Consider the following 19,111-nt stretch of genomic DNA (forward strand, 5'->3'; position numbering starts at 1 on the left):
ACATATCAAGAATTATGATACACAACTCAGTAAAGGGCAAAAACAACTGCTTAAATGGTCACAACAACGGGGGTAGTAGCTTTGGATGGTTTGCAACAAGTTTGTCTGAGACTACTTACTTCGTTTTAAGACTTGGGTATGATAATTAGGTTTTCCAATATTACATAGTCATTAAATATTACTTTTTTATCCCTTAAGGCTTAGCTATGGTTGATGGGCTCCAAGAAATGGTGTTCAGAAAACTCATAAAAGGCAAAAATAACTGTTTAAATGGTCACAACAACGAGGGTAGTTACATTGGGTGTTGCAAAATAATTAACAATTGTGTATATCCTTCATGATAATAGTATGTTGTTATATAAGCATACCTTAATAACGGGCGAAAATATTTTTTGATGCTCTTAATAAGGAGTAATATCGCCGGACATTACTACATAATTAGCTTTTGCTCTAAATCTTTAAGATGAATTTATTTCTAACATTTTTTTATTAATATATTTATTGTCTAATTTTATGATTTTGACATTTACTTTATTATTAATAATTATTTAGATCTCATCGGTAGAGATATATCTATCCTGTGCACAATTGTATATAGCAACTTCCACATTAAGAAGAGGGGTGATTATCTTTTTGATTAAACTCCACGTCTTGCTTGTCTATTGCAACCTAAAGTTATGACATATTTAACTGAATTCCGATGTTAGAACAAGAAAAAATTATCTGGATCAATCTATTATTTCAATATTCTTTATTTATAATTTGTTATTATTAATAGTTATATGATTTTAATTGTTTAATTTTGTATATTTAACTTAAATGTTTAATGGTTTATTTTTTAGTATGTAGATTATATTTAATTAAAGCCTTCTTTTTTAAACTTTGAGCTTCAAATATATTTCAAATACTCTACTTTGTCGTTTCATTAGCTATTATTCTGAGAATAAGGTTCATAATGAATTACAATTTTATGGAGTGTGACGTTTTCAAATCTACTGTAACGGATAAAAACGTCGAAGTCAATTATACGTAGTATATCTTCATTAAACATTTTGCTAATAAATACATTCGTTATACCCTCAAAAATCATAATAAAGCAGGCAGATGATAATCACATCAGTATTTTAAACAATGATACCATATGTCTTTTTTCCCCCCTCCTCCTCGCACGCGTTTTTCTCTACAATATTATCAACTATAATCATAAGACATACGTCATAGGCTATTTGGCTATGACTCATAGCCAAATAAACAAACAATAACATGGAATAAAAACGATGAGAAGGTAGGTCGGAATTCCCAATCGAAAACCATCCAATTACTCCGTTACTATCGAATAAATATCTAAAATACGGGCATCACTGAAATCAAGAGAAAAGCTACATCAAATCTAAAATTTTTGAAAACCTAAATATTTATTAATTATTTACCTACTCAGCTGTTGCTTCATGAACGTATCCTAGCGGGAAAAATGCATCTCGTTTCCATTCAAATAATAAAAAATCATGAGGAAATAGTCTTTGATGCGCCACTTTCTTTTAATGCTTTAGTTCGATACATATCGTTATAGGGCTATTACTACTACCTTTAGGCAGGGATTACTAAATATTTAGTATTCCCTGCTTTACTTCATAGAAAAACAAATACATTACTGATTACTCCAATCAATGGAAAGTTAATTTTGATTCTTCGCCGGGACATAAAGGAAGCTTTTCGTCGCTCTTCGTTATATCCATCCAGCGAGCACTATATATATGGAGAGTTCACGCATTTTCTGGAAACACGTACGTTGACATTAACAATCCTCTTTAATATTTCTACGTAAAAAAACTCTGATTTGATCAGATTATGGCTATGGGTAGTGATTTGATTAATTATTCGACCAAACGACATCATATTTGGGAATCTGTCTCATGTCTTCATGAGAAACGATCGAGAATCCCTCTATTCGTCTCCTAGTCTAAGTTTTCCTATTCCTTCGGAAAGAGTTCCAAGGTGGGTTTCGCGCGACTCTCATCATCTTCACTTAGATGCTAATGTTAAAGAAGTGCAAGCCTCGGAATAGGTTTCCTTAGTGACTAAGGAACGATTAATGAAGAAAGTGAAGAGATTTTATCGTTTTGGATGATTTTTCAAGTTAATGAGTATAAAGTTCATTCATGAATTACTCCTTGACACGTAGTGACGAATGATTAACTTAAGGTGAGTTCGAAAGAATATTTACTGGTAATGATACGTTTTATACTTTTTAGGATTTTGTGTTAATTATCATTACAATATTACTAACGAAAAATTGAATTATGACGTGTATACCTGAGTAATGGCCAATTTTAAGCCATACTTAAATAATTATTTAATATTTTATTAAACTATTCTTATATTCTCACTTATACGGAGCTCAATACATATACAATACTTTTCTATTTGGCTTCTCATATTCTTTACTTACAATTATGTAATTAACGTGATTTTTATAGAGTTTATATTTGATTGTTTAAGAAATTGCGACTGTTGAATATCCAATAAGAACTTAATAAGTTTTAATTTTGAAATTGGTTAATATTTGAAGATTTATTATCTTTTATTTATAATCAAATATTTGAAGTATGGAAGGGAAGTATGTTAATTAATGAAAATGAGCAAATATAATTTTAGTCAAACTTTTCTAGTGACTACGTTTGTTTAAAAAAAAAACCCTGCTAAAACCCACCCCCTACCCTAAAAATTACTTTTTCAACCATGAATGCGTTTTTTTAAATCAATTTTCAAAGTAATATAATAAGAAGAAACTCGCAAATGTTGTTATCATGAAAGTTCTTTAATACTTAAAGTAATAGTCATAATATTTCAAGATAATAAAGTATAGTTTTAAGGTCAGAGGTCACAGAAAAAGTAAACTTCTTCTAATTTTTTATTTTAATGTGTGTACGGACTCCTATTTTTAGGGTGACCTGTTAATTCGATTTCCTGTTGTATTTTGATGAAAAAGTAATGCTTGAATAGTTTCAAAGAGCGTTTTTTACCTCTATAGCCACTTGGAATTTACTTTTTTTAAAGACATTCTCTATTTGTAAAGAGATTCAGAATTTACAATTTTAAAGTTATGTTGTTGAATTTCAAAAGTTTCATTAAAGTTCCTTTTTTCTAGTGATATATAGGAATATAATCAATATTTTGAAGAGGAAAAAAAATTGTATCCGAACGAACTACTTTGGATACTCAAACGATCAAAAACACTGTATTGTCTTCCAACGCAAATAAAAAAGTATCAGGCCTAAATATTGCTGCAAGAGGCTAAAGTAATAGAAATTACTGTTATGTGGAGTGTCAAAATCAAATGAACACAAATAGTTGGACAACAGATAATGAGGTAATTAAGTATGAGAAGAAATAAAAAATAAATTTCATAGAAAAATAATTATATATTACTGAATATCATTTAACTTCCTTGTAAATACTATAACGAATATTTATATTATTCGTAATGTATATTTTTGGATTTATGTAGGTATACAAATTAATTTCTCAGGTAGCATCCAGACTAATTATGATTAAAGATGTACAAACATATGCAGTCAGAAACCCCCTTTCATAATACAATACAATGAATTTTGACATATTTAGCCTATACTTTTATTTTAAAATAAGCTAAATTTATCATTGGAAGTAAATCGTTCAATATTAACTATTTGATAAAATATAACACTTTTGGACATGATTCAAAATGATTGGTTCCACATGATTTATATTCAACTTTTGATGTCCAGTAGAAAGGTAATAGTATTTAAAAAAAGTTGCCATGTCATTATTGTTTAAACTTTGTATCACGATCACCATCAAAGATCTTTCAAATGGTATTTAATGATGACAATACTTCATCTAAGAAATCATGTAATACATTTCTGAACTAATTTAGGTTAGATAAGATCAATCTTCAGATCATATCAAAGTCTTTATGTCCTAAGACATATATGTTCTCTGTCGATGAAATCATTTGGTTATTTTAAGAAGAGCAATTACTTATACTATTCTGTTTGAATTAATTAAAAGGTGAGAAGCTGGGAAATGTTTAGGATATATCAAGGATTAATATTTTCAAATCAAGATGAAGTCCTTCCATTATAGCTATTTCATTCATAGTATCAGACATTTGTGGATGCTGCGAATTGTAGAAAAGATTATCTTGAATAGGTCTCTAATAATACATGTCACTATTTGATCAATTAAGAGAAAATTGAATCCCTCAAATGTCAATGCAGGCAAAACATATTGGGTTACGCCTATATTTTGAGTAAAATATAAAGATTAAGGTACATAATCATGGCACAAAGGTAAACCCCCACACTAAATTCTGTTCAAATTCATATAAATTAATTCATGATTGATAATTACAAACAGGACTAAAATATTGGCGATACAATAGTCAAAATGTTTTTGTCTGCTATAGTGTTCGACTCATGGTGGTCGTCAGGAACGCGATATATATATATATATATATATATTTGAGTCTTCAGGGTGGCCGCACTAATCGTGGACAAAATCGGCTTCGGACAAAAATTTGCATAAAATGAAAACGTAATAAGATACAAACATAAAACTTACATAGATAATTTATTATGATGTTAGGAACACGTTTTACTCAAAATAGTACCCCTGGGCCTCCACAACTGCTCCAATCTTGTCCGGAAACGGACACACGCACGTTTCAGGGTCTCCACGTCACTTTGGGCAATGGCATGTCTGATGGCAAGTTTCAGCGAGTCTAGTGTGCTGTGCGGCTTGGCATTTGCATCAGCTTCAACCGCGGACCATGGCCAGAAATTCGGAAAATTCACGTGGCAACAGTCTTGGGTCTTCTTGGCCATGTGAGCCTGTGCTGCGTCCTGCTGGAACGTGTATGCCACTCCCCCTGCCACGTTATCCATCCACGGCTTCACTACAGTGCGCAGCACGTTGATATAAACATCAGAATTGACATTCAGACCCTTTTCAAAGAAATAGGGAGGCATAACGTGGCCTTGATTTGATATCACTTCAAGGACCATAACGTGCGCTGAGAATTTTGTTTGAGAGACTACGGGAATTTCGTTCGGGTTCGAGCATGCCCACCTATTATTGCGACTGTTAGCCTTCTGGTCTTAGCAAAAGTTTTTTTCATCACTTAAAAAAATCAACTTCTTGGTGCCCTCTCCGTTCTCGTTTCGTCTTTTCAGAAAGTTCAACAATTTACGCGGACTCCATATTAGCATTTGACAAAATTTGCGTTTTTTGACGGGCATAAGATTTCAAACCGAGTTCATCTGATACAATATTGCGCACTGTTGTTCGGCCAAGATCTGTTTCCTTCGCAATTTTCCGCATCGATTTACCGGGATTTCTGTCCATTTTGCGCTTAATTTTTGCTATTTTGGATGTTGAAACAGTATCAGAGCGCCGCTTTTGCTCGCCACGGCGTATATCATACTCGTCTGGGTCTCCACCATTATCAACAAAAGCGCAGAAACCCACTTTCACCTTAGAAACTGTTTGTTTTGGAATGTTGCACAGTTCACTAATTTTGGCATTTTCATGTCCGACGCGGATGAGTGTCACAATAGCTCCCCAAATTTGTCCCTGCATGGGAGACATGCTCCAGTAAACTAATAAAGTCAGCTGTTGCTTGGTAGAGCACTAGTCAGCTGTTCAAAAGAGATAAAAAGAGAGTGTCTTCGATCAGCTGATCAACTACCTGCTTGGTTAAAAAGTTGTCCACGACATTGTCATTTAAAATATAAATTGAAAAGAAGTTAAGGGTCATATCCCCTATGGGCCTGGAGATGGGATGGGCTCTGTACTATAAATTGTATCTCGATTCATCGATAATATAAATACTTGATAAAAATCTAGAAACAAAACACAAAAATACAGTGAAATTTGATTAAATGAGTATTTATAAGAAAATTTTTATTTTCAGGTGAGCTTTGCCGCAAATTAAAATTGTTTTCTCTGAAGTACTAAAAATATACTTTTGCATCCAAAAAGTAGGGTTGAAATTGAATTTGATTTTACCAGCCACCCGTTTGAAGAACTGTTTCAATCCTCATCATCACATTTCTGATGCACTTCATCTTTCTAAATTATGCAATTGTACGAATAGTTTGGAAATTAAATGTAACTACAAATTATCTAAAATCTTAGATACTAAAATAATATTCAAACAAGTAATCGAATAAACTTAAATCATCTAATTTAATATTCGCCACAACCCATGTATTATAAAATAAATAATTGCAATTCTACTCTTTACTGAATAGAAACTGAAAAAAATATGCAAAATAAATAAATTTTAATAATATAAAAAAACATTTAAAAAGACCATCTGGATATCATAATGAATGTACTAAATATAAACACTATATGGTCAAAAATGAACAAAAATATATAATTATGACTCAAGAGTGTCTAATTCAGAAATGCTAGGAAATTTACAACAAAATATTAAAACATCAATATTCCATTGCAGAAAAGATTAGAGGGCACTGATCAACTTAGTACTTATATTTTTATGAAATGTTTGCAAATAAATTGTTGATAGATGTTATCGTTGCCTTTATTTAGGAGCTAGAAAGTAATTATTCCAATAGAAATGATTTTGTCGTTCATCGAATCCAATCCTCATTCAAAACGATAAAAAGTCTACACTTTCTTCATTAATTGTTCCTTAGTCACTAAGGAAACCTATTCCGAGGTTTGCACTTCTTTTACATTAGCATCTAAGTGAAAATGATGAGAGTCACTTGAAACCCACCTTGGAACTCTTTCCGATGAAATAAGAAAATTGAGACCATGAGACGAATTCTTCTTGGCAAACGAACGTTTCTCATGAATACATGAGATGGATAGCCAAATATGATGTCGTTTGGTCGAATAATTAATCAAATCACTACCCATGGCCATAATCTGATCAAATCAAAGAGTTTTTACGTATAAATATTAAAGAGGATTGTTAATGTCAACCTACGTGTTTCCAGAAAATGCGTGAACTCTCCATATATATAGTGCTCGCTGGATGGATATAACGAAGAGCGACGAAAAGCTTCCTTTATGTCCCGGCGAAGAATCATAATTAAACTTCTATTGATCGGAGTAATCAGTAATGTATTTATTTTTCTATGACGTAACGGTGGTAATAGACTTATAACGATATGGTTCGAATTTGTGAGTGAATCACACTTATTCGAACATCAAACCGATAAAACCGTTCCAATTTCATCCATATCTTCCCTTTTATCTAATTTTCATACGTTTTTCTTCTTCTTCTTTTTTTTTTTGAAGGAGAAGAAATCATGATGAAATATTTGGATTTACAAGAAAAAAATCATGAGATTATACTTGATTTTTTTTTAAAGGAGAGGTTTTGTTAAAAGTTCCTTAAAAAAATAGGAGTTATTGCAGTAAGAATGACTGAAAGATAATAATAATAAAAAGGAAGAAAAAAAGCGTACATAATTGTGAGTATGAACTTCAGTGAACCCACCTTTACTCGGCGTTTTCTCAAAGCTGGTTCCATTCCTTCCATTTCCCCAAATATTCCCACAGTTTTACTTAAAAAACAGCAATTCCTAGAAGTAATGCTTTCAGTTCAGCAACTAGGTATAAATTTAAAGCTGATAATTATAGTTGATAATATTGTAGAGAAAAACGCGTGCGAGGAGGAGGGGGGAAAAAAGACATATGGTATCATTGTTTAAAATACTGATGTGATTATCATCTGCCTGCTTTATTATGATTTTTGAGGGTATAACGAATGTATTTATTAGCAAAATGTTTAATGAAGATATACTACGTATAATTGACTTCGACGTTTTTATCCGTTACAGTAGATTTGAAAACGTCACACTCCATGAAATTGTAATTCATTATGAACCTTATTCTCAGAATAATAGCTAATGAAACGACAAAGTAGAGTATTTGAAATATATTTGAAGCTCAAAGTTTAAAAAAGAAGGCTTTAATGAAATATAATCTACATACTAAAAATAAACCATTAAACATTTAAGTTAAATATACAAAATTAAACAATTAAAATCATATAACTATTAATAATAATAAATTATAAATAAAGAATATTGAAATAATAGATTGATCCAGATAATTTTTTCTTGTTCTAACATCGGAATTCAGTTAAATATGTCATAACTTTAGGTTGCAATACACAAGCGAGACGTAGAGTTTAATCAAAAAGATAATCACCCCTCTTCTTCATGTGGAAGTTGCTATATACAATTGTGCACAGGATAGATATATCTCTACCGATGAGATCTAACTAATTATTCATAATAAAGTAAATGTCAAAATCATAAAATTAGACAATAAATATATTAATAAAAAAATGTTAGAAATAAATTCATCTTAAAGATTTAGAGCAAAAGCTAATTATGTAGTAATGTCCGGCGATATTACTCCTTATTAAGAGCATCAAAAATATTTCCCCCGTTATTTAGGTATGCTTATATAACAACATACTATTATCATGAAGGATATACACAATTGTTAATTATAATGCAACACCCAATGTAACTACCCTCGTTGTTGTGACCATTTAAACAGTTGTTTTTGCCTTTTATGAGTTTTCTGAACACCATTTCTTGGAGCCCATCAACCATAGCTAAGCCTTAAGTGATAAAAAAGTAATATTTAATGACTATGTAATATTGGAAAACCTAATTATCATACCCAAGTCTTAAAACGAAGTAAGTAGTCTCAGACAAACTTGTTGCAAACCATCCAAAGCTACTACCCCCGTTGTTGTGACCATTTAAGCAGTTGTTTTTGCCCTTTACTGAGTTGTGTATCATAATTCTTGATATGTTTAGCTAAAATAGAATCATATTTTATGGTTAGATTTAAAAAAAAATTGAATACTTACTGTGAGATAGTACAAAATTCAGAGTTCCATTTCGATATTCGTAAATACTTTTTACTGATAACTTGATCGTCATTTGGTGTGGATGACTCAAAACATTTTATATGTATTTCTATAAATGACATCAGTAACAACATCCTCCATTAATTTAATGATGGTTCCTCGGGAAGGGATATGTTTACCCTTGTATTTCTCCATAAATTTTTTGAACGTAGATGATTAGCAATGGATAAGGTTATATTACATACAATAAGCATCCTTGTGAAATCAGAGTTAAAGTCTGACTTGATGTATTCATCGTTAAATTGATTTTATAGATGAATATCCATACTCTAGTTATGAGATGAGGATAATGAGTGGCGTGTAATTCTAGACAGGGGACTAAAGGCACATTTATATCGACAAATCCGACAAACCATCTGTTTCTCATCCGGTAAGTATTTTCCAAATTCCTAGGCCTCCATTTTCAGAAATCCAGACAGAAGGCGACGTTATTTTAGGCATTTTATTCAGTTCTCTATCGACTATCCCCATCTAATATTATTATATTAATATTGAATAATAAAGGCGGGAATGATAACGTTCATGATTGATAGAAGAAGATGTATATTATTTAATCAATGATGCCATAAGTAATTCTTCTTTTCTCCTCGCACGCTTTTGTATTCTTACCAAAATTATCACCCTTACTGATAATATTGTAGAGAAAAACGCGTACAAGAACAAGGGGGGAAAGACTTATGGTATCATTGTTTAAAATACTGATGTGATTAATCATCTACCTGCTTTATTATGATTTTTGAGGGTATAACGAAAGTATTTATTAGCAAAATGTTTAATGAAGATATACTACGTATAATTGACTTAGACGTTTTTTATCCGTTACAGTAGATTTGAAAACGTCACACTCCATGAAATTGTAATTCATTATGAACCTTATTCTCAGAATAGCTAATGAAACGACAAAGTAGAGGATTTCGAAATATATTTTAAGTTCCAGGTTTAAAAAAGAAGGCTTTCATTAAATATAATCTAGATACTAAAAAATATACCATCATACATTTATGTTAAATATACAAAATTAAACAATTGGAATCATATAAATAAGAACAATAAATTATATATACAGAATATTGAAATAACAGATTGAACCAAATAATATTTTCTTGTTCTGACACCGGAATCCAGTTAAATATGTCATAACTTTAGGTTGCAAAACACAAGCGAGACGTAGGGTTTAATCAAAAAGATAATCACCCCTCTTCTTCATCTGGAAGTTGCTATATACAATTGTACATAGGATAGATATATCTCTACCGATGAGATCTAACTAATTATTAATAATAAAGTAAATGTCAAAATCATAAAATTAGACAATAAATATACTAATAAAAAAATGTTAGAAATAAATCCATCTTTAAGATTTAGAGCAAAAGCTAATTATGTAGTAATGTCCGGACGATATTACTCCTTATTAAGAGCATCAAAAAGATTTCCCCCGTTATTTTATGCTTATATAACAACATACTATTATCATGAAGGATATACACAATTGCTAATTATAATGCTACACCCAATACAACTACCCCGGTTGCTGTGACCATTTAAGCAGTTGTTTTTGCCTTTTATGAGTTTTCTGAACACAATTTCTTGGAGCCTATCAACCATAGTTATGCCTTAAGTGATAAAAAAGTACTATTTATTGACTATGTAATATTGGAAACCCTAATGATCATACCCAAGTCTTTAAGTGAAGAAACTAATGTCAGACAAACTAGTTGCGAACCATTCAAAGCTACTGCCCCCGTTGTTGTGACCATTTAAACAGTTGTTTTTGCCATTTAATGAGTTGTGTATCATAATTCTTGATATGTTTAGCTAAAATAGAATCATATTTTATGGTTAGATTTAAAAAAAAAAAAGAATATTTACTGTGAGATAGTACAAAATTCAGAGTTCCATTCCGATATTAGTAAAAACTTTTTACTGATAACTTGATCGTCATTTGGTGTGGATGACTTAAACATTTTTATATGTATTTCTATAATTGACATCAGTACCAACATTCTCCATTAATTTAATGATGGTTCCCCGGGAAGGGATAGGCTTACCCATGTATTTCTGCATAAATTTTTTGAACGTAGATGATTAGCAATGGATAAGGTTATATTACATGCAATAATCATCTTTGTGAGATCAGAGTTAAAGTCTGACTGTATTCATCATTAACTTGATTTTTTAGATGAATATCCATGCTCTTGATATGAGATGAGGATAATGAGAGGCGTGTAATTCTAGACAAGGGACTAAAGGCACATTTATATCGACAAATCCAACAAGCCATCTGTTTCTCATCCGGTAAGTATTTTCCAAATTCCTGGGCCCCCATTTTCAGAAATCCAGACAGAAGGCGACGTTATTTTAGGCATTTTATTCAGTTCTCTATCGACTATCACCATCTAATATTATATTAATATTGAATAATAAAGGCGGGAATGATAACGTTCTTGATTGACAGAAGAAGATGTATATTATTTAATCAATGATGCCGTGCGTATTTATTTATTTCTCCTCGCACGCTTTTCTATTCTTACCAAAATTATGACCCTTAGGTATAATTTATATATATGTTATTATAACATATATATAAATTATTATATATAAGTCACTTATATAGGAAAAATAGGAATATGCATATATTATAAGTAAGGGTGATAATTTTGGTAAGAATAGAAAAGCGTGCGAGGAGAAGAGAAGAAATGCTTATGGTATCATTGATTAAATAATATACATCTTCTTCTATCAATCATGAACGTTATCATTCCCGCCTTTATTATTCAATATTAATATAATATGAGATGGTGATAGTCGATAGAGAACTGAATAAAATGCAAAAAATAACGTCGCCTTCTGTCTGGATTTCTGAAAATGGAGGCCTAGGAATTTGGAAAATACTTACCGGATGAGAAACAGATGGTTTGTCGGATTTGTCGATATAAATGTGCCTTTAGTCCCCTGTCTAGAATTACACGCCACTCATTATCCTCATCTCATAATAAGAGTATGGATATTCATCTATAAAATCAATTTGACGATGAATACATCAAGTCATACTTTAACTCTGATCTCACAACGATGCTTATTGCATGTAATATAACCTTATCCATTGCTAATCATCCGACGTTCAAAAAATTTATGGAGAAATACAAGGGTAAACATATCCCTTCCCGAGGAACCATCATTAAATTAATGGAGGATGTTGGTACTGATGTCATTTATAGAAATACATAAAAATGTTTTGAGTCATCCACACCAAATGACGATCAAGTTATCAGTAAAAAGTATTTACGAATATCGAAATGGAACTCCGAATTTTGTACTATCTCACAGTAAGTATTCAATTTTTTTTTAAATCTAACCATAAAATATGATTCTATTTTAGCTAAACATATCAAGAATTATGATACACAACTCAGTAAAGGGCAAAAACAACTGCTTAAATGGTCACAACAACGGGGGTAGTAGCTTTGAATGGTTTGCAACTAGTTTGTCTGAGACTACTTACTTCGCTTTAAGACTTGGGTGTGATAATTAGGTTTTCCAATATTACATAGTCAATAAATATTACTTTTTTATCACTTAAGGCTTAGCTATGGTTGATGGGCTCCAAGAAGTGGTGTTCAGAAAACTCATAAAAGGCAAAAACAACTGTTTAAATGGTCACAACAACGAGGGTAGTTACATTGGGTGTTGCATTATAATTAACAATTGTGTATATCCTTCATGATATTAGTATGTTGTTATATAAGCATAAATAACGGGGGGAAATCTTTTTTGATGCTTTTAATAAGGAGTAATATCGTCCGACATTACTACATAATTAGCTTTTGCTCTAAATCTTAAAGATGGATTTATTTCTAACATTTTTTTATTAATATATTTATTGTCTAATTTTATGATTTTGACATTTACTTTATTATTAATAATTAGTTAGATCTCATCGGTAGAGATATATCTATCCTGTGCACAATTGTATATAGCAACTTCCACATGAAGAAGAGGGGTGATTATCTTTTTGATTAAACTAAAATAGGAATATGCATATATTATAAGTTATAATATATGCATATTCCTATTTTTTGTTTTTCAGATTTGAAAATGAATTAAGACGTCAAATGCTGACATAATCTAATTATTTCAAAGAAAACTCTTTAAAATCACTATTTGTTCTTCAGAAAAAGATTGATTTTGCTTCCTTGGCGTCAGAAATTCATTGTATAAAAGGAAAAGATAATTTGCTATTTTGTTCTATTACCGGTGAAGTTCCTTAAATTTAATATTCTCTCAAATTTTTTGATGATTTATCATTTCATATGCATCATGGTGGAGTACACACCAGTCAAAATAATTTTAAGTACATTTGTTCAACAAATCGAATTCAAATGTTTGCCAAGTTGGAAACTTGCTGGCTTATGCTAGATCCCTGAAATCTCGGCATTGTGAAATCTATAATTGAACTTTGCATCTGAACTTTAAGAAGCGTTGAGAGTGATGACGAGGAACTTGAGAGGAAAGATATTTTTATTTCGGAACAGCTTGAACTATTGTCAAAACCCAAAAATGGAAGTCTATACTACTCTATGGAACTATTAGCGATGTGTATGCTATGGGAAAATTGCAGCCCTTCCCTTTACAAAAAAAAATTGTATCTGAAGATCGCTTATGTCTCCCTAGTATTTTGCATCTTCCAAGATTGTCTGGAGAAGTGAGCATCGATATTGGGATACCACCATCTTATACAATTTCGTATCTCAAAGCAAGGTTGAAATCTATTGCTCCAGAAGATAGAAAAGTAAGTCTAATTTTTGACGAAGTATACTCCTCCCAAAGAATTGAATTTGCTGGAGAAAAATTTAATGGAGAAGATAATGGTGTACCTACAAAAACAGTGCTGTGCCTTATGGTGAAAAGTATAACATCCAAATACAGTGATATTGTTGGGATGATTCCAGGTGTTACAATCAGCTCTAATGTCATTAAAAATTGGGCAATGCCTGCTATTAAAATGCTAACTGAACTGGGCTTTGATGTAGTAGCATTGATTTATGATGGAGATTCATGGAATCGCAAGTTTTACATATATTAATTATGTAAAGGGAATTTACAGTCATCGATTGAAAATCCTTACGCACCACGAAGTCGGAATTTTCTTGCTTTTTGATACAGTACACTTATCGATAAAGTTTGCACACCAACTCAACAACAAAGTTCTGGCTCCTAAATTAATTGAAAAAGTCAAAGTGAATTTAGCTGACATTTGTCTAGGGAATATAACCTCGTATCCAATTGAACGTCATTTTGGGCAATATAGGCAACTATCTGGTGCAGATTACTTTTTGAGCTGCCGTCAATTTCTTGAAGCAGAAAAAAATAAGGTTATATGCGTTAGTAAAGTCATGCAAAATGGATGTTTCCAATGCTTCCGTCATTTTTAAAAAAGAAGAATAATGTTTCGTAGATGAAATTGATAATATTAAATCTCAGCTCGATTTATTTAGTTTTTCAACCTCAAATTTCTTATTAGGTCATCATCAGGCTAATTTATTATATATTGTTTCTGGTTATATAGCCTCATCAATTATAGAAGTACTTAAAATAAACAACTGTGATTGTACCAACTTTTAAATCTTGGAAAAACCAATATCTTTTGGTTGATTTTTCTGGAGAAGACAAAGATTTAATAGAAAATTTTCAAAAAAATGTTGATAGAGGAGGCCTTAAACGAACATCGGATTTGTTATACTTGGTAACTTTACATGCCAATCAGTTATATAAATTAATATATTCTGCGGACATTGCCTGTGAAATATTGTTAAAATCTTCGAATCCAAGACGTTGTTTTACTAAATTGTTTATTAATTTGCTCCAAAATGGAACTACATGTATACCCGTTGATTTAAAATGTTAAAAAAAATCATCTTTTTGTCGATTTTCTACACCAAATAGCTTTGAAATTCATTTCAAAAACTTTTGTAGTAAAAACTATGTCAATGAACAAAATAGCAATAAAAAATGAATATATAACTGTCCTTAGTTTATTTTTAGGGAAGAAATCGTATTACCTTTTCTTGTGTTCATCACACATATTACTAAGTTAGAAAGTAATAGCTATAACTAGCATCATTATACAATTAGTTACTAGAGAAGTATTGTTGTTACAGTAATATATTACTAACTAACGCGCGCAACTACCCAACACTAGTCATCATCAATATCATAATTTAATCATACAAAAAGATAAATAGCACTTAAATAATATCAAATTATTTATATGTAATTTGAAATAAAAACCTCGAGTCTCCTTATTCAAGTTTGAAGTCCCGTGAGTATGTTTTTTTAAACAATGTTTATTCAATAAGTCATACAAAATAACTGATTTTTGTGACAATATAATATAAATTCATTATGATAAATATTAGAAGTATATTGCAAAGAAAATAGTCGTTATGTGCAGAAAATATTTTTGTGCAAGATAAATAAAATTGTAACAAATGCAATTTCTTGTGCTTATACGTAGTGATTGCCGATTGACATCTACTGTACTATTTTGTTATCGAGTCAATGCGTTAAACACTTTGTTATCAAAAGTTAAAAACTATACTAAATATCTAATAGTTAACTAATAATAAATATTTTAACAAAATGGATTTTATATATATGTAAAAAATCATAATACAATTCTAAAAGAATCAAACTTCCTTTTAGAGCCACAAGTCCAATGTTCGAATATTATGGACTTTTAATAAGCTGCTCAGACAATATTAATAATTATCAGAGTTATTGTTACCTATGAGTCTTCATTAATTCCAAGAGACATCCAACAGCACCGAAATAGCCTTCATGCTTACAGAATAGAGCCTCAATAGAACCACCAGACCAGAACTTCATTGCAGAGGATAGTAATTTCATTGATATCGTATTAATTCTTAAAAAGTTTCCTACGAAAAGAACTCTCTCGATGTTTTCGGCCTTGGCGCACAGACGAGCAATTGAGCCAATGTTATTGGTTATGGTCACAAGGCAAGCCCGTGCAAGATCCTCTTTGGAAGCATCCTTTCGTATCAGCTGAGAATTCATTTGACCAAAACTCGAAGCAACCGTCTCTCCAGTCAAACCAAACTTTTCATAATTCCCACCATATATATCCTTCACCAATTTATCAACTCGCGTATTATCTCCACGGGACGCTAATTCCATTGCATTTTCAAATGAACTACAATCCGTTAAAAGACAACAAAGACCAAAGAACGTTCCTCCACCCAAACTAGTTCCATAGACTCTTCTATAAGTCTCAGGTCCCGTTACAGATAGAATAGACACACCAGAGCCAATGTTAACAAGGAGGAATGGATACACAGATTGAGAAGTATAGGACACAATTTTGTACGAATCTTCTCCTTCCACCGGGTGGTCTTGAATGTAGAATAGTTCATTATTTTTGAATCCTCTTATGTACTGAATTCCCCTCACAAGGGAGTTGAGCTCATCAAATTTGTTTAAAGTCATGTTGACATTTTCCTTAAAGTCTTTTTCAAATTTATAGGCGCCTCCACCTGTTGCACAAATTGTACTTGCCATTCCTACAAATAAATAATACATTTACTTGTATGAATTGGTAAGCAAAGCATGAAGCAAAATCTAATAATGGGATACTTTTCTAATTAATTTGTTTGCTTTTTACTATTGTTAATTCAATGTAGTTTATATCAATTGTATTGCTAGGTATGTACATTGACTTTGGTGCTGTGTCTTTAGTCATAATAGCTAAATGGACCGTGAACAAATGGGTAAATTAAATTTTAATTGTATTCAAATTATGCGGACTAAATCATATAATTGCACAAAATATAATAAATCAATTTAAATATTGAGAATGGACAGATTATTATTTTTTTAATTAAGGATACCCGATAATTTTAAGTGAATAAAATGATTGCCTTTAGCCTTTGCAAGTTCAATGAAGGAATGAACTTCAGAGGTTGGGAATCGAATGAAATGCAGTGTTCCAATTTTTCCTCCAATTTCCGCTGAGTCAATCTGTAAATAGATATCCCTATGTCCATACTCCCCGTAGGTTTTATTCATCAATAAATATTGTCGGATCGTGGACAATGTATAGGACAATGGCTCCACTCTTTCCTCCGGTTCAAAATAAACTAATTTAGTAAGAGTTCCGCCAATGTCCATGCCAAACCCAGGCATGGGCGGCATGTTTTCTCCTGAAACTGCCATAGGTGATGGAATCATGGAGTCTTAGAACAAGGGATTAATGAAACTTCATAATTGATATGTAATCACACCAAATGCACTCCACAGTCCATATCCTCCTCCGGAGACACGGTCTTAGCTTTAGTAGCCCTTACTTCTCCTTCTCAATGGCAATGCTATCTAGCTCAGTCGAACATGTACATGCATCGTACAACCTATGTATGCAGTGATACAGAACGGTTACAGTAAACACATCTGATAAATATTAAAGTGCAAAGAAATCTGTGAATAAGATCCTGTATGCGATGGAAGCGACATCTCCGAAGAAAAACTTCAAAACTTATCTCCCTCTCCACCTTCATTAATCATTATAAATATTATAATTTATAATCAAGGGTAGCTACAGTTAAAGCTTTAAACCAAGTAGCGAAACGCGAGCGTAAGCCTGCGCAGCTTTTTAACACTTTTTTGCAAGATGTCGCTTTTCAAGTGACGTCACCCTGTTATTTTTCTCACTGAATTAGGCTGGGGCAAGATATATAGAGATACGGAATGTGTCTTGAATTCCGTGATAGAGACAAGGTACTACAGAGACGTTCCTTTCAACCAGAGCCCTATAAATTATAGCCCATAGGCTATAATATAATAGAGTTGCGACAATAGACTTGAGCGCTGCCTTGCGTCAACTTTATATAATTACAATTGAAGCCTTAAACAACATAAATTAATTACATTAAAAGTAGATAAAACCTAATAAAATCATTATTAAATGATAATATTATTTTTTTTTAAAAACATAATACGTTCATTTTAGTTTAAACAAGTTATACAGTATAATCAATAAATATGAAAACTAACATTGACAGAAAATATTTGCTTGCAATTATAAATTAAATAAAGGGGTTATGGCGATAAGGAATTACCTTTTCCATTAAATATTTATTCTTATGGACTTCCAATTTTCAATTAGATTCGACAATTATTTTATACAATGTTTTTAAAGTTCTGTTGCTTTAGTAATTTTTGTTCTAAATTTAATTTTAATAATGGATTTATTCTGTCAGAGGAGCAACTGAAATTTATATTATATTCTAGCCTTAAATTTTCATAGGAAGTACCAGTATTTTCAATCTAAAATGAATAATGCTTTAGCTTTAAGAATCCCCAAAAAAACTTGATTTTATAAACTTATAATGTCAAAAAAATCAATTTTATAAGGAAAAAGATTACACTAAGATATGAATCAATGTTTTTTAGAAAAATATTTATTTAGATACTGAAACTATATATAACTTTTTTACTCTCTTTTATAATTTTGCTTTGTTCTCGTAAATGTTTGTGCAGCCGAATACGAATATAGCGACTTATAAGAAGATGAACTATGTCATGGCATTTAGGAATTTCTGTAGACGATTTTATCATTCCACTAGCCATTTCGGTAATAGATTTTTCAATTTTTGTCATCTTTCTTAAATCTTTGAGCATTGATCTAAAAATGATTTCCACGTTCGAAAATTGCTCCAAAAAATTTTTAGAGCCGTAAACTAATCCATTTGAAGACGTATAATTTCGTAAGGATATCAGGTCGACTTTTCTTCATCAATATAGAATGACTTGCATTCATTACAATGAGAATGACTCTGAAATGTTTTACGTAAACAATAGCCAACCAAATAAGCGAAGGAATTCATTTCAGCTAAGTCGAGAGAGTTAACAAAAATGAATTCAAGATCCTCAATCATTTCTTCATTGTGAAATTCTTTGATCATTTTCGATTCCTCCAGCGATACTAAAAATGGAGAATTATCCTCTTCATATCCGTGTTTTTTGTATAGAAATTGTGTTAGAGTAACAATTTTCAAGGTGTTCTTCAGTTCCATATGTGTTGGTGTTGGATTTTTTATATCTTACTTGGGCAAATATATTCTTAACACATTC

At 31.3% G+C, this 19,111-nt stretch overlaps 2 protein-coding genes and 1 long non-coding RNA gene across 6 annotated transcripts in view; 1 reads left to right on the forward strand and 2 right to left on the reverse strand.

Annotated features, from left to right (window-relative positions):
* Positions 1–1,200: 1,200 nt before the first annotated feature.
* Positions 1,201–19,111, reverse strand: part of LOC121131300 (two pore potassium channel protein sup-9-like) — a 194,708-nt gene continuing 176,797 nt past the window's right edge. Inside the window, exons 2-4 of one of the 4 annotated variants that reach the window (XR_011784001.1) lie at positions 4,603–6,939; positions 1,431–4,544; positions 1,201–1,361 (exon numbers count right to left, since the gene is read on the reverse strand). The gene's annotated coding sequence lies outside the window, so the exon portion shown is untranslated. Of the gene's footprint in view, positions 1,380–1,430; positions 6,940–7,000; positions 7,397–19,111 lie in introns of those variants that run through there. The other 3 variants (XR_011784000.1, XR_011783999.1, XR_005869007.2) reach the window with 3 other exon arrangements.
* On the forward strand, positions 11,661–12,739 carry LOC139907406 (uncharacterized). Its single transcript, XR_011783993.1, has 3 exons — positions 11,661–12,294; positions 12,348–12,487; positions 12,550–12,739. It is a non-coding gene; the product is annotated as an uncharacterized lncRNA (long non-coding RNA).
* Positions 15,342–17,642, reverse strand: LOC121131304 (pantothenate kinase 2, mitochondrial). The gene is made up of 2 exons (XM_040726793.2): positions 16,903–17,642; positions 15,342–16,545 (listed from the first exon to the last, which is right to left on the reverse strand). Exons 1-2 carry the CDS (start codon positions 17,210–17,212, stop codon positions 15,749–15,751), a joined length of 1,107 nt encoding a protein of 368 aa, XP_040582727.1. The 5' UTR covers positions 17,213–17,642; the 3' UTR covers positions 15,342–15,748.

The sequence above is a fragment of the Lepeophtheirus salmonis genome, chromosome W (genome assembly GCF_016086655.4).
Source record: "Lepeophtheirus salmonis chromosome W, UVic_Lsal_1.4, whole genome shotgun sequence".
Classification (NCBI taxonomy): domain Eukaryota; kingdom Metazoa; phylum Arthropoda; class Copepoda; order Siphonostomatoida; family Caligidae; genus Lepeophtheirus; species Lepeophtheirus salmonis.

Excerpts from the sequence above, each read along its gene's own strand:
- LOC121131304 (XM_040726793.2), bottom strand. The coding sequence starts at position 17,212 with ATGATTCCATCACCTATGGCAGTTTCAGGAGAAAACATGCCGCCCATG. Across the intron at positions 16,546-16,902 it reads TGAACTTGCAAAGGCTAAAG|GAATGGCAAGTACAATTTGT; the intron begins GCAATCATTTTA and ends ATTTATTTGTAG.